Below are 15,546 nucleotides of genomic sequence, written 5' to 3'. Positions count from 1 at the left end.
CCAATTCTCCTATGTAGGTCTGCTGAAAGTCCCATTAAGATTAATGGGGCTTACTCCTAGTAAAGTAATGATAGGATTTCAGCCTTAAGTTTACTTTGGGACACATCCTCCCCCCACAATTGCTTTCACTCTGAAAATCAAAACAGGCAAATTTTCTCATATCCCTAATTTCTTATAGCAGTACTTAATTGCACTGTGTTGGCAGATGATATAAAAAGAAACAAAGGAAACATTTGAAACGTATTATCTTGATTGTCTAAAGCTTTCATTTACTGTACTAGCATATTCAATGTACTGATGGAACTCAGCTGTATGGAATGGAGCCTAATTTCTTGCTACATAAAATGCAGGATCTTCTGTCTATGGAAGGGGTCTTCCCATGAACAGAAGCAGTCCTTCCATGAGCAGAATGAAAACTAAGATCAAACACTATAATTGTCAGATTTTGTTAGAAATAGCTGTCGGGTTTTTCTTAGAATACTAAATAACAAGTTGACTTAGGTGAATTCCTAGAATAGAAACGTACAAGAGGACAAAGAATGCTCTGTGTAATTGAAAATTTGAGGCTTGTTCTCTTTTTATAGTGTGTTCATCAAACTTTTCTTTTTGTTGGATCCGTTGGGTGTACCTGCTTGGAAAGAAATAGGAGCAGGTTGTTTGAGCAAAAAACTTGCTGCAGCTTCTTTTTACCTTGATTAGAATATGAGGGATGTTACCCTGACAGCTCATGCCTCTCAGCTGAACATAGGAAGAATTGCACTTCTGCTTTGCCTGCTGCAGTGATACTCTGGACCAACTCATATGAGCATAGATCAACATTTACAATTCCCTCCAAGCAGATGAACTGTTGAAAGTGAATCTTGGCTCTCACAAAAAGAAAATATTTAATGGTACTTGTATGACTGGCATGGGAGAGGAGGTAGACTTATGAATGTAATCTTGCAGAATTTGAGAAACAACCTGTTTATTTCCCCCTCTTTTAACAACATCCTGAATCTGTACTATTATTGCTGTTGCCATTTAGTAAAATGCATTTGATCAGTGAACACCTTCAGTTGGTGAACTTTAGATTTCTGACCAGAGTGGGTTTACCCAGAAGGACAGCAATTCAAGTTAGACATTAAATAAAGGTACAGGTAGGCTTAGTCCTTGGCATTATAAACAAATGCTTTTCTTGTGTTTTTTTTTAACTAAAACTGTTTGTTGCTCACCAGGCGTACCTGATGAGGCCATCCATAATCTTTTTTGATGAAATCGATGGATTGGCCCCAGTCCGTTCTAGCAGGCAGGACCAGATTCACAGGTAATCCTAGTGTATTACTTCTGAATATCTTGTGTTGGCTCCACAATTTCATTGCTCACACAATGGTAGATCCAACACCTTTTCATATTAAGTGCATAGGGTGGTATCCAAGTAAGGGCTTTGTCAAGCACAAGGATTTCCACTTGCACAGTTGAGTTTCCCTGCACGCTCCCCGTGCCTTCCACAGATCTTCTGTGGAGGGTTGGGGGACACGTCAGAACAGATTTAAGGGGTTTGCAAGGAGAGGAGAGGGAGGGGAAATTCTGTTATGCAATCAAAGGTTCTTGTGCTAGTGGAAGCACTTTGTTGAATACCACCCATAAATATTTAGGTCGGTGAATATGATAAATAAAACGCAACATGAAAACTACTAGTAAGCAGATTGTCAGCAGAACATTCTAAATGGTTTAACTGGATCCCCCCCAAAAAACTTTTATCTCCTGTGAGCAAAATATTTTTTGTTAGCTTCTGCAAGGTAAGCTTCATTTTAATTCTAGCAACTTATTTGATCACTGGTGTATAACTGATACAGGAATTGTGCACAAAGTGATGCGGCTGTGCTCCCTGGGTGCTTGTCAGTGGTACATTATATGGTGGAAAGGGCTGTGGGGCTCAAATGCAGCTGTGAATAGATTGGAAATTCGCCCTGCAGCAGTAGTGATAGGCAAAAGGTAGCTGGTATATCTCTTTGGCTATGTCAGTAAAGAGAAAGTTTTTCCTTCTCCAGACTTTGTGTGGGTGGGCAAGGATCAAACAGAAACAGGTTAAGGATTGCTCTTTACTTTGCTTCTCTGTGGAGCATTGTCAGGGCATAAAAGAAACTCTTCTTTGTTCAATAATGGGTTACAACAGGCATCCCCAAACTTTGGCCCTCCAGATGTTTTGGACTACAATTCCCATCTGCCCCGACCACTGGTCCTGTTAGCTAGGGATCATGGGAGTTGTAGGCCAAAACATCTGCAGGGCTGCAGTTTGGGGATGCCTGGGCTACAACATAACTTTGTGAGAAGACATATTCAGAATTATGCCTTTTGGGATCGAATGCTTGTTACTCGCATACTTAGGCCTTGTCTATGAGCAACACCAAAAAATGATAGTTCTTTTCAAATGCTTATGTTGTTCATAAATATAGTGTTGCTAACCTTGGCTGGGATCCAATCTCCTGCAAGCAGTGTTTGACTCTGGCTCTCCTGCTGGTAGGAGCGGACGATGATTTTTCTTACTTTCCTTCACAATGAAACACCTTTGTACCCTCTGAAAATCTTCTGCAGAGGGTTGGGGTGTTGGGATTTTTGTACACCGATCTGCTCAAGCAGTGAGGAATGGTATGGATTGTGTGTCTGACTTTTCCTGTGGGAAAGGAAGCTGTATTTATCTTCCTTTCTCCTCACGTGATGTTATTGTACTCACTTCACATTCACTTCTGTCTCTTAATGTGACTGGAAGCAGAGATGCCGAGCTCCCGATTTTACTTTGTACATAGCCCTAAATAAAGTAGTAATAAATCTACTTTATGGCTCTTTATATGTACTCTACTCACGCTGAGCAGGGCCGCATATCACCATACCGGCGTGGCTGGGGGCCGACATGGGGGACCCATCAAAAGGGAGGGGGGATTTTACGAGAGAAGGATTCTGAATTGCGTTCCCCTTTCTGCCAGCAGAATATCTCTGCCAAATCAAGAGTCTTCCAAGGAAAGAAGGAACCCTTCCATTTGTGAATGGCTTAATTTGGTTTTGCCATACATGTCATGGTTATCCATGTCTTTTATTTAGGATGGTTAAAACATTTTTAATGACTGTATTTACATTTTTTGTAACGTTCTCCCTAAAAATGCGGTTGAAATGTTGTTTTAGCTCTATAGTGTCTACTCTACTTGCTCTCATGGATGGATTAGACAACAGAGGAGAAATCGTTGTCATTGGTGCTACAAACAGACTTGATTCTATAGATCCAGCACTCAGGAGACCTGGTCGTTTTGACAGGGAATTTCTTTTTAGCCTGCCTGATCAAAAGGTAAGAATATGAAGTTGTTATTTTATTTCTTATATCCCACCCTTCCTCTCAAGAGCCCAGGGCAACATTAGAAGCTAATTGAAAGCACAATACAAAGTACAACAAATAAGTCAGCATTAAATGATACAAATTCAAATAGGTAAACCAGGACTGACCAGAGACATTTTAATGCCTGTTGCAGGTCAGTAAACAGCAAGGTAACAGTTTGCTGCGCTTCCAAAGTCTGAGGGAGCTGCCTCATCTGCCTAATGGTAGGGCAGGCTCTCATGTAAGCTACCATAATTTTTTAAACTAAGAGAACCTAATAGTGCCAGATAGTCATCTTACATTACATTTGAAAAAATAACCTCTGTAGGTAAACCATATCAGTAAAAGTTCATGGCTTCCTTCATGCCACCATTCTTATACTCGGCTTTTGTCTGAGAATAAATATACTAGTTCACTCCTTCCTGATATGAATGGGTGTACATCTTACTAGAAATAGCCAGCAACATACATTTTTAAAAATTGTTTTCCAGAATTATATTCTCCTATATTCTTTTGTATTAACTTATCTTTATTGAAGTCCTCCTTTGAAGTATTAGTTTTCTATTATACTGTCTGAATAATCATGTTTGTGGTATTTTTCTGCAGTAATAAACTGCTTGTTAAAAATTAAATGGGGAAGCACATAATTAGTTTGGATTAAATGAAAGGGCATAAGTTAACCAATTTGTCTGTAAAATTCTTTATATACTCATACCAAGATTTCAGTTACTTTGGGAACAAAAGTGAGCTTGGAGAGACTATCTAGGGCAGTGATGGCGAACCTGTTAGAGACAGAGTGCCTAGACCCAAAACCCACTTACTGTATTTATCACAAAGTGCCAACACAGCCATTTAACTTGAACACTGAGATTTTAGTTTAGAGAAAACAACTCTTACATTAACATCTTTTGTCTTAAAAGAAAAACACAATAACAGAGCTTTCAATGATACAAACAACTTTTTATTGAAAGGTAAAAGTTTGCATTAAGATGATCCAAACAAAGTAAGGAAAGCAATCCCAAGTGCTTTCATTGACTTAAAATTATTTGGCAGAGAATTCCACACTTTAAGGATTCCCTGCTTTTAAGCTGCAGCCCCAAGCAAGGAAGCGTTCTTGGTGTTGCCCTCTGAGCCCATGCAGAGCCTCGTTTCTTGAAAGGGCCCCAGGGGTTGCCCCATGTGCTAGCCCCGCTCCCTCACCCAGCCCCGACTGGCCCCTACGCAGGGTGTGTAATGCCTCAACCTCGCAGCAGGAGCAGGAGCAGGAGCAGGAGGAGGAGGAGGAGGAGGAGGAAGGCAGCTGCTCAGTATGTACTCTCGGTGGCCCACCAATGCAGCAGCACGCCTCTGAGCGTGTGCAGAACGCTGTGGCCTCCCCACCCACAGTGGAGGCTCCCCAAGGGAAAACGCACGCCCTGGGGGTTGTGGCTCTGTTTTGCACACACACACACCGACGCCCCATCTGAGGCTCTTCTACTTGGACACAAGTCCCATGATGATCCACGCCCAGCCTCTGAAAACAACACGAGCGCCTGCTTGGCGATGGTGTCATGTATCCGAATGGGACCAATGCCCCACCCAGCCCTTCCCTTTGCGCCTCCCTGGCCACGGGGGCACCCTCTCAGTCTGGGCATCCCGTGCGGAGTGGCTGAGGAAGAGGAGCCCTAAAGGCACTGCAGCAGACGGGCCAGTTTGGAGATTTCAGCTCTTTATTGTCCTGCTTGTGCATCATCCAAAACTGAGGGCCCACCATAATCATTGCTGGTACTATTTTGCAACATGCTCGCGCAGAATACTAATTACAACAATATGCTCCGGAGGCCTCCTCGCAATTGGGTGCACTGAACAATTGGGCCAAAGAATAGCTGTGACCCCTGTTTTGGAGAGAGTCGGCGCCCTGTCTGGCATCACATCCCGCTCCTGCTGCACAGTTTCCTGCGTCGACCCGCTGCGCACATGGCACTCCGGCTGCCCAAGTTGAGCTGAGGACTTGATGCGCTGCCTTTGCTTTCTGACGGCTCTGTGCTTGGGCAGTGGCGCACGTGCCAACAGAGAGGCCTCTGAGTGCCCCCTCTGGCACGCGTGCCATAGGTTTGCCACCACTGATCTAGGGATTGGGTCTTTTCGGCAAACTAAGGCCCGCGGGCTGGATCAGGCCAATTGCCTTCTGGATCTCGCCTGCGGAGAGTCTGGGAATCGCCGCGTGGGTCGCCAGCATGCATGTTCTTTCCCTCTCCCTCACACGGCGCCGCCTCCGGCGCCGCCTCCTCCCTCCCTCCCTCCTGACTTCTCCCCACCCTGCCTGGAAGAGGAAGGGGGCTGGGCTTTGTTGGTGCCAGCAGCAGCAGCTGCGCTCGAGCGGCTGCCATTTTAAGTAGCCCCTCTCTGGAGCCCTTTCGTGTGCCGTTCATCGTCCTGCCACCACCAGCCCCTGCCGCTCGTAGGGCTTGTGGTGCTCTTGCATCATTTCCCCCCTCAAAATATAGTCCGGTCCCCTACAAGGTCTGAGGGACAGTGGACCAGCCCCTTGCTGAAAAAGTTTGCTGACCCTGGTCTCATCAATAGGCCAATAATACCCAGCTCTATCTCTCCCTGTCAATTAATGCCAAGGAGATTGTGGAAGCTGTGCAATGTTGCCTGGAAGCAGTGAAGACAGGATGCAGGCTAACAAGTTGAGCCTTTGTCTAGACAAGGCAGGGATGGTTTTGGCCAGTAGATGGGCTAATTCAGGACTGAGAATGCAGCTTGTCCTGGATACTTTTAAATTCCTATGAAGGTTCAGGGTCAGCTTGGGAGGGGTGCTCCTGATGTTCAGGTAAGTTCTGTGACCAAGAGTGCCTTGTCTGATTCACTGGGTGCATCTCTTCCTAGAGAAGTTCAATCTGGCCTCAGTAATACATGCATTGGTCACCTTCTGGGTAGATTACCACAATGAGCGCTGTGTTGGGCTGTCCAGTGTTCAGTAACTGCAGCTGGTGCAATTTGCAGCCACCAGATCACTGGACTATTAGATTAGATTAGAGTATTTTCAGACTACTTTATATTACACCAGCCTTATATGAACTGTACTGGCTTCTTATTTGCTTGTGCTGTGACCTATAAGGCCCTAAGTGACTTAAGGCACAATATTTGAATGACCACTGCCTCCCGTGTGAACCTGTTCTTAGGTTGAGATCATTCCCATTAACTTAAATTGATCAACTCTGAGAAGAGTGCCACTTCCTTTCCCCAGCACAATAAAGGATCTGGTCAGGACACGAGACAATGTCTTTTCTGTGGCTGCATCCCTGTTATGGAATTCTGTATCTAGAGAGGTTAGACTGGTCCCACCCCTTGAAGACTTTTGGGCCGGGAATAAAAGCATTGTACAATTCAACTGACTTTAAGCAGCTTTTAATTCGCAGTGGCTATTCTTGGTTTTAATGTTTTGATTTAAATCTGTTAATTGTGTATTGTATTCCCCCCCCCCCAAACCTCATGGTGGATCTGGCCTGTAAGAGTCAAAAGGTGATATAAAAGTGTGTTAATAAATAATAATAAGAGGGGGGTGCATATTTAAGTTAGTTGATTAACTTGTTCATGCAAGTGATAGGTTTGATATATTGTGATGCAGCTCTTAATACTGAATTTATTCTTTCTTTCTAAGGCAAGAAAGCACATATTCCAAATACATACCAGGGACTGGAACCCAAAATTGTCAGATGATTTTTTAGAAGAATTAGCGGAAAAATGTGTCGGTGAGTGGTATCATATTAATGCTTTCACTTTAGATGTTTTTGCTCTCGAAAGGTTTTTTCTTTACTTTGTAAGAGTCCTTAATGTGTGCTTATAAAATTATGTACGTATGTCCTATTAAAACATAATAGAAAATTGAAATATATACTAATTTATTGCTCATATACTATCTTAACTAATGTTTCCTGTTACCACCACAGATCCTTTATAAGACAATTTATATGTCGAAAACTTTGGCATGATTGATTATCCCTTTATAGGACTGAATATGCAAAGCTACCCAGCTTATGGGATACTGGTCTTCCAGAGGACAATGGCAGCTCTTTTTATATTACAAAAAATAAAAAAATAAAAATGGTTCCCTACATGTGTGGATGCTAAAGAGTTCTGTAAGGCAACTGAGCTAAGAATCCTCAAGACTTTTAAGAGTATGCTAGTTACAGAATAGGTATTTCTTTCTCTAAAGTTGGACACTGTGGATATCTGAAACATACTATGGAGCACCAGACATGAAATACTGAGTAGTAGATTGGCTGTTCAAAAAAAAAAATAAGCCTTACCATACTAGCAACTATACTATAAAATCAGTAGGTTAGAAAAAGTGAGATGTGTTAACATAATAAATCAACCCTAAACAAATAACCATAGCCTCTTCCAAACAATTTTTCATCTTCTGTCAATCTTATGCTGCTAGTCAACAATTTTTAGGAAAACCACAACATCAGGTCATTGGGTCTGCTACATCAAAACAGTAAAATTTTAAATTGAACACCATCCATTTAGTCAGCTACTGTACATCCGAATTATCCTCTTCATCCACAGGAACATCTACCTTCGAAGCAGCATTCCTCCACTTTTGATCTGCAAAGACCCCAACATCTTCTGGTGAGAAGAAAACAAAATATCCAGCAAATGACAAATTAAGCTTTGCCTGTAAGAAAGCATGTGCCAAACCCCATTTCACATAGATTCTTCTAGAGATTCTGCAAAAACCATTTAGTAGAAGGTAGATGATAGCAAAATAGAATTTTGGTCCCTTCATTTTGTGACCATATTTCTATTTGAAAAATTATTAATATTTCAACGACATGACTTGGATATCTTATAAGAAAACGTTCCCTTTACAGTGGTGTAACCAATTGGATTTGAAGGGAAAATCTGTTTAATTAAACGGGAAAAATATCCCAGAGCTTGTGCTCTGCTTTTTCCTCTGAAATTAGATTTATATTTTAAATCCTGCAGTTGCAGTGCAATTGTTAGATGTGAAACTTGTAAGCTGTGGTGACAGATCAAATTAGACAAGAAATCTAGTTCCTATCATTCGCAAAGAGGTTGTCTCATTTTTTGTCAAATGGGCTTGGAATGTTTAGCCTATTTATTCAGCATTTTGAAAATTCATTGGGACCATTTAAACACGTTTGCTTAGCCCTTAATTTGATGCAGCTGCTAAACACTTTGCTGTTCACCCCTTGTGGGTTATCTTAAAGTCAGAACTCTCCCAACTTTGATAGCATAAAGAAGAAAATGATGACTGAATTATCTGAAAAAAGTCATGGATTGGGAGCAATCACTAGCATTATGCTTAGACATCTTAATGCTTAGATTTGTTTTAAGATTTTGAATTACAGGTCCTATAGTCATCAGGGCTGGTTTCTTGAGGCTAACATACTTTGGTTATAAGCGGAGTTTGATTGGGTTTTTGTTTTTAACTTGCACCTCAGAATTTTTATGTGGGACTTTTAAGAAAAGTAATCCAGTTTCAAGAAAAATAAACGCAAATTTGTGTGAAATCATTTAAAAAGCCAGTTCTGTCAAAATAAAGCAGAAGTAATCAAGTACCAATAAAAATAGTTGAGATAGGGATCAGACTGGAAGGGATCAAAATACATTATCAAGCCATGGACCCAGCAGTGTCTTTCAGCAAATTAACCCAACATAATCCTAGCCCTGCTAAGCCACTGTCAAAACAGGTTTTTCAGAGGGCATAGCTTTAAAATGGCTCATGCAAGTGAATCAAGCCATACATTTAAATGAAAGCTACAATAACACCGTGGGTTTTTAATCAGTTTGGCACGAGGAAAACCTGTCCTTGCATGGGTTTGGTCACAAACAAGCCTTTAGAATAAACTTATAAATTATGTTTCAATTTCTGTACCCAGCTCTTTTGAAAACAGGATTTATTACTTGCCCAATGGTTCTCAAGAAATTATTACAGAATTTTACACTTCAAATAGAAATCACTCAAGTTACCTCCAAATTTTATTTAATAATTAATTTATAGACATTAGTTTTCATAGTACAGGTATCTTCAACTGAAATGTTCCTCTAATTTGTTCGTGGTATCATTCAGGCATATTCACTGCATGTGAATATCATCTGTGCCTTTTTTCTAACTAAGCAATCAATAAACACTTCTGCACTTAAAATAGATAAAAATAATTGATAATCAGTCTGGTTGCTCCAGTGTGCAATAGCTTATGTTGTAATTGATCTTTCATAATTTGGTAGCAAAACTAGACGTAAATATCTTAGCCTCGATAGCCTTGTTTTTTTAGTGCATGTTCATGTGTGAATTAAAATCTCCCCCCTTGCCTTCCACTTGATAACAGTGTTGTCAATTCTTTTTAACGCATAGCTTCAGTTTACTTCAGTTATTCTAGTTTCTGAGAACATCTGCTTCATCCTGTATAATGCCATTATGCTTCTCTATATTTTAGTGTGGTGTGGCACACAATAGGTCCTAGAAACTGCTATGATCTATGCTTGAATCTTATGCTAGCTCTCAATTTCATCAATGCTGCCCTCCTTCCCTCCAGTAGGTCGTGAATGAAAATGGAATTAAGTAGCACACAAAGCTGATCATTATGGAATTCTAATATTTGGATTTTATTTATTTGGGGTGTTTGTAACTTTCCATACTGGTCTTACTTCCCACTTGAAGATGTGAATTAGTTTTGAAATGGTGCTTTCTCACCCTGGAATTCCTTTTGTGTTCTTATGTGTACTTGCCACCAAAGATATACTAACCACTCCATAAATATAACTGCCTAGACTGCCTTTATTCTTCTCATATAGCTTGGCTGTCATTCTCTGTTCCTCCTTTAAAATTTTTAAGATTCTTTATTGAGTCAAGGTGTCTCAGCTTCTATTCTGTTCCACTTTAGGCAACTTTTTCAGAGTGAAAGCATTCAGTGCTGTTCAGTGCACCAAAGTGAAGTAATTTTCAGTTCATCCTCCAAAGCTGGATGAGTTGGATGACTTGAAACATGCCATGATCTTGCAAGTGCTCCTATTATTAGCTTTTTCATCTGGTGCTTTTGTATGATAATCCCCCCCACTCCACCATACCCTTGCTGTGATACCTGAATTGGGCTAATTATATCATATGTGCTAACCACAATTGCCTGAAAACCATGTTTTCATAATCCACCAAACTATTGTTTCAAACCATGGTTTAGAGGTTTGCTTGTTTTTTGATTTCTTAGCAGAAATCTTCTTGGAAGAAATCAGGAAGTGAATGAGGAAATTGTCATAGTGTAGAATGTACTATCCGGAGCATGTTTGCTGTTCAGTTCACCAAGCTATGGTTTGGAGGTTTAAAATATCTGAACTGGGCCACTTAGCAATTTGGTCATAGCCAAATCGCTTGAAATAGAATTAATTGGCACAAGGTTTGGGTGTTGCAGTGGCCCTTTTGCACTGTTGTCTTTATGCTCTGTGCAAAATTGATTCTACTTTTAATGTTTTAAAACATTTATTTTTGCATTACATACCGTTCTCTGTGAAGATGTCTTTTATATTTCTATTTGCCTTCTGTCCCCCCCCCAAGTCATCTTTGAAAATTTTCACATTGCATGATAAGCTTTTTGTCAATAAATTTCTACACATGATCAGGGTGCCATTTAGGCTCCATGTAATGATTCTTTTAGGGCAGCTATCTTCAACTTTTTCAGACCCAGAATCCGCTTTCAACACAAACAACTCCTGTTGTGACATACTTTGCATCAGGCTGCAGCCCACGAGTGGGTCCTGAAGACCAGTGTCCTAGGGTACCTATATTTCCAATTGATGTGAGATATATATATCCCAATGAATACTCTCACATACTTTCAACTTCCAGCTGAAATATTTTGAAGAACCAGCCTTTGAACCTTGCACTTCCCCACTGAAACATAGACATAATTCAAATTAAGACCTCAAACTAGCACACAGGGGTGTTTTTTTTAATTGAAACTGTTCCCTGTCACTTTATGAACACCTTTTAAGAATATTATTAATTAGCTGAAGTCTCCTACTAGCAGTGGTGACCTTGTACTCCAGTAAGCTGAGCTGAATAATTTTTTTTTGGTCTTAGTATGTTTGAAGCAAATTGCATAGGGATCCGTTTCTGTATGCTCTAGATCACAATACATCTAGGGTGATGCAGATACAAACAGTCATGGTGGGATAATTAACTGCAATCTTTTTCAAGATAAGCCAATATATTTTCCTTAGGGAACTAGAGGGAACTGTCAGTGTTTGAATATAGAAAATAAACAAATTAAAGCTCCTAACTTAAGTTTGTGCACTGGACCTAAGTTGATTTAGTCCAGTGATGTTCCTTCTAAGTAGTAAGTAGCTTAATTGCCAAAGGACTAGCTTGCAGAATTTGGCCACACCTGGCATTCTTTTTGCAAGTAAAAATCATTGTCTTAAAAGGGCATCATGAAATATGCTGTAAGAATTACCTATTAGTGTATATTGAACCCATCTGAAACCTTTTTCCCTATACGTTGTATTTTTACAGCAGAGGATAAATGCAACTTACCGCATTGCGGTAAGGTGGAATATCAAACAGGTTTGTTTTAAGCCAACCAATTTCAAACATCTTTGGCACTATCCCCCCCCCCCCCCGAAATGTACAAAATACATGGCAGGGCATTATGACTGGGTCACACCCACCTCTGCCACTTACATTTGGCTGCCATAATGTCTAAATGCCTTGTAGGTACATGCATTAATGTATGTGGAAACTTGCCTCTTAACATGATGTTTGGGTATTAAAGGTGGTATGAATTAGGGCTTATGTGTGTTACAGAATACACAGACAATCCACTGAGACACTGGACTGCCTTGCCACCCAACAATAAACCATGACTTAGCATTCAGGGGACCTTTCCCCCTTCTTGCATGACTTTGAGGAGGACTTGGCAAGCTAGCTTCTGCTGCATCTTTTGAAGCTAACCTGTTTCAACAAACTTATAATTTGCTGCAGTTTAGGGATTTGTATGCAAGTCTAAACTGCAGCTAATCAAAAGCAGAAGCTTCCAGTCTTGTGGCTGCGCAGGGGAGGGCAGGACGAGAGTTTACAACCTTGAGGCTCACTTATCCTTGTTATGGTAAATCATGAGCTTAGCATTAAGTGTATTCCACTAGGTACTCAATAAATTGTTTTGGTGAGTGCCTGGGAATGAAAAAAAATCAGGGTGCTGGGGTGGGGGTTGTCATACTGCATTGCTATCGAGCTACATTTCACGCAACTGAGATGCTGTTACATGCCACTGACATTAATACTGACTAAGTAAAGTTACACTGATTTCATTAGGAGCTAAGTTCAGCAAATACGCAGTGACCACTCATAAAGAGAGCATTCTGTATTGAATCTTGTAGAAATTCCCTGAATAGCACAACTGTGTATAAGGCAGGATCACAGTAGTTTTGGCTGTTCAAAGAATGATATGGAAAACCTGGATACCAGCACAGAAATTGTTTCCCAGTCTCCTTAATCATGATGGTCAGTTTATTTCCATGGAAGGAGAGAGCAGGAATTCCGCAAGGCATGGAAGGTTTCTTCCCTGAAAGCCAGGCCCACCATTGTTTCAAGTGAGCCTTCAGCAGATGCAGCAAGTGCTTCCTCTCTTCTCATGAGGACTTGACTTTTTCTACCTCAGTGAAGGCTTTATTTCTCAGTTCCAATCCTCCTGAGATTGGATTTTGTGCTTACATAGTGTTCCTGCATGCCTGAGGTCCATACACCGCTCTGGTAATGTCAAACAATAATGTATTTACACTTGCCTTTGTCTCATAGGTTCTTTTGCAATTAATTTTTTTTCCAGAGCCTTGGTTATTCTTAAGAGAGAGTTTTAACATTTGCTTCTTCAGTTGCCAGCAGGTGGTTTGATTTATATTAAAGCTGCACATATTACTAAATGCACTGTGAATGAATCTGACAGAATGCTGCTGGCTGCTTTCGGCTTCAGGCGGGTGCTTGACATATGCAAAACATTGGTGCTGCTTTATGGAACCTTTGTATGTTTTCTTTCTTCTTTCCTGTGCCCTAGGGTATTGTGGAGCCGACATAAAAGCACTTTGCACTGAGGCTGCCTTGATTGCCCTGCGACGGCGCTATCCTCAGATCTACGTCAGTAGCCAGAAACTGCAGCTAGACGTTTCTTCAATAGTTCTCAGCGCACAAGATTTTCACCATGCAATGCAGAATACTGTGCCTGCCTCTCAACGTGCCGTCTTGTCATCAGGGCAAGCACTCTCTCCCATTATAAGGCCACTTTTGGAAAGAACCTTCAATGACATTCTGGCAATTTTACATAAAGTGTTTCCTCATGCTGAGTTCAGCCAGGCTGACAAAAAAGAAGGTATTTCCATCTTTTCATTCCAGTCAGTCTTGTATCAGATTAGAAAACAAGACAAAACAAGAACAGTTTTAAAGTAATGTTTTGATGAAGGCTATGGGGCATTATATTAAGTGTATTCTTGTGAAAGGTTTCATTTCCTCCCTTTTAATTACAACTTCCTTTTAACTTGGCCAAAATGTATTTTAAGCACCCGTTTCATGATGTTTGCGGGAGGTGTCGGCTAACGTAGTAATCAGCCTTTAATTTTCATTGAACAGATGCAACTAGTCTAATTTTGGACGATAGTGAAGATGAGCATGCTTCATCAATATTTGAGACAAGTTGCCAGTCGGGATCACCAAAGAAACATTTATCAGCTGCTGTACACAAACCTTACCTTCATTTTACAATGTGAGTAGATGTTCTGATAACTTTATCATCAAGACTTACACAGGAATAGCTGCTTGTAGTGCCTGCATAAGTTTGTGATTTGTGGTACTACTCTGGTATAGTCTTTGGTTTGCTCTGGTGTATTCTTACCCTAAACCTTTCTTCTAGAGAGAGTTATAGAATCAAGCAATAAAGATTCTTTGTTTATGCTTGCTTCTCTTGCCAGCCTGCTCCGCCTTGCCATCCCGCTTCCCCCCCTGGCCACCACCATTTTCCCTGCACCTGATAAACCCCCTCTGCTAAGCTGACTTAACTCCCTGCTAGAAAGTTGGGCATGCTAATTGCAGGTGTGCTGCTGCTATAATTCATTCAACTTGCCCACTAGGAAGCGCTTAACAGTTCTCAATGTATAGCAAATATAAAAATATATGGTAAAAACAGATCAGGTCTAAAAAAATTTAAAATGTTAACTTTTGTTTTAGGTCAGCTTACCATCAGCCCACCTCTTACAGGCCAAGATTACTGCTTTCTGGAGAGAGGGATTCAGGTCAGACTTCGCACCTTGCTCCAGCACTTTTGCACTCGCTCGAAAAAATTGCTGTACACAGATTAGATCTGCCAGCACTTTATTCAGTCAGTGCCAAAACACCTGAAGAATCATGCGCGCAGGTTAGTCTGCCTTTATATCCCTTTTGACCTTTTGCGCAACATGTCACACACAGAAAGTTTCCCATCAGCTTTCAGTGAAATAAATGTCAATACAGAATCCCTCTTTGCAAACATACCATGTGGATGGGAAATTTATGTGTTCCTAGAGACACAGATAGGGGTTTCTGTGTGCAGCAGAAGCCTCAGTTAAAGCTGTGCCAGACAACTAAAAGGGAATCCTGTACCCCATCTTCTCTTCTTCCCAAGTCCACAGAATTAAACGGCAATGAAATCTTAAGGTGCCACAATACACTTCTGCTGAAGCAAGAAGCGCCACTGCCAGAGCTATGCATTCTTCTCTGATTAGAGACAAAGCATTTCCAGTCACCTACTGTCAGAAAGAGACTGAGCTTGATGGAATTTGTTAAAAATGTTTAAGATTGCTGTCAATTTACAGTGAGGGGGGAAAGTATTTGATCCCCTGCTAAATTTGCCCATTTTCCCTCTGACGAAGAAATGGCCAGTCCATAATTTTAATGGTAGGTTTATTGTAGCTGTGAGAGAATAACAACAGGAAAACACCCAGAAAACCAGAAGACAAAAGTCAGAGATTGATGTGCATTATAATGAGTGAAATAGGTTTTTGATCCCTTTGCAGTGGCCACCAGGTTTGCACACATCTCAGGAGGTATTTTGTCCCACTCCTCTTTGCAGATCCTCTCAAAGTCAGTAAGATTTCGGGGCTGATATGTAGCTACTCTAACCTTCAGCTCCCTCCACAAATTTTTGATGGGATTAAGGTCTGGAGACTGGCTA

General features: G+C 40.9%; 1 protein-coding gene across 5 annotated transcripts in view; it reads left to right on the top strand.

Annotated features, from left to right (window-relative positions):
- The window catches only part of ATAD2B (ATPase family AAA domain containing 2B), a 61,221-nt gene that overhangs the window by 21,955 nt on the left and 23,720 nt on the right, over nucleotides 1-15,546 (top strand). For all 5 annotated transcript variants that reach the window (XM_060272441.1, XM_060272440.1, XM_035109985.2 and 2 more), the window contains exons 13-18: nucleotides 1,215-1,303; nucleotides 3,160-3,319; nucleotides 6,993-7,083; nucleotides 13,402-13,713; nucleotides 13,971-14,103; nucleotides 14,565-14,751. In XM_060272441.1, coding sequence (XP_060128424.1) covers nucleotides 1,215-1,303; nucleotides 3,160-3,319; nucleotides 6,993-7,083; nucleotides 13,402-13,713; nucleotides 13,971-14,103; nucleotides 14,565-14,751 — 972 coding nt within the window. The remainder of the gene's footprint in view (nucleotides 1-1,214; nucleotides 1,304-3,159; nucleotides 3,320-6,992; nucleotides 7,084-13,401; nucleotides 13,714-13,970; nucleotides 14,104-14,564; nucleotides 14,752-15,546) is intronic.

The sequence above is a fragment of the Zootoca vivipara genome, chromosome 3 (genome assembly GCF_963506605.1).
Source record: "Zootoca vivipara chromosome 3, rZooViv1.1, whole genome shotgun sequence".
Taxonomy (NCBI): domain Eukaryota; kingdom Metazoa; phylum Chordata; class Lepidosauria; order Squamata; family Lacertidae; genus Zootoca; species Zootoca vivipara.
This window is presented reverse-complemented; position numbering and strand designations above follow the sequence as displayed.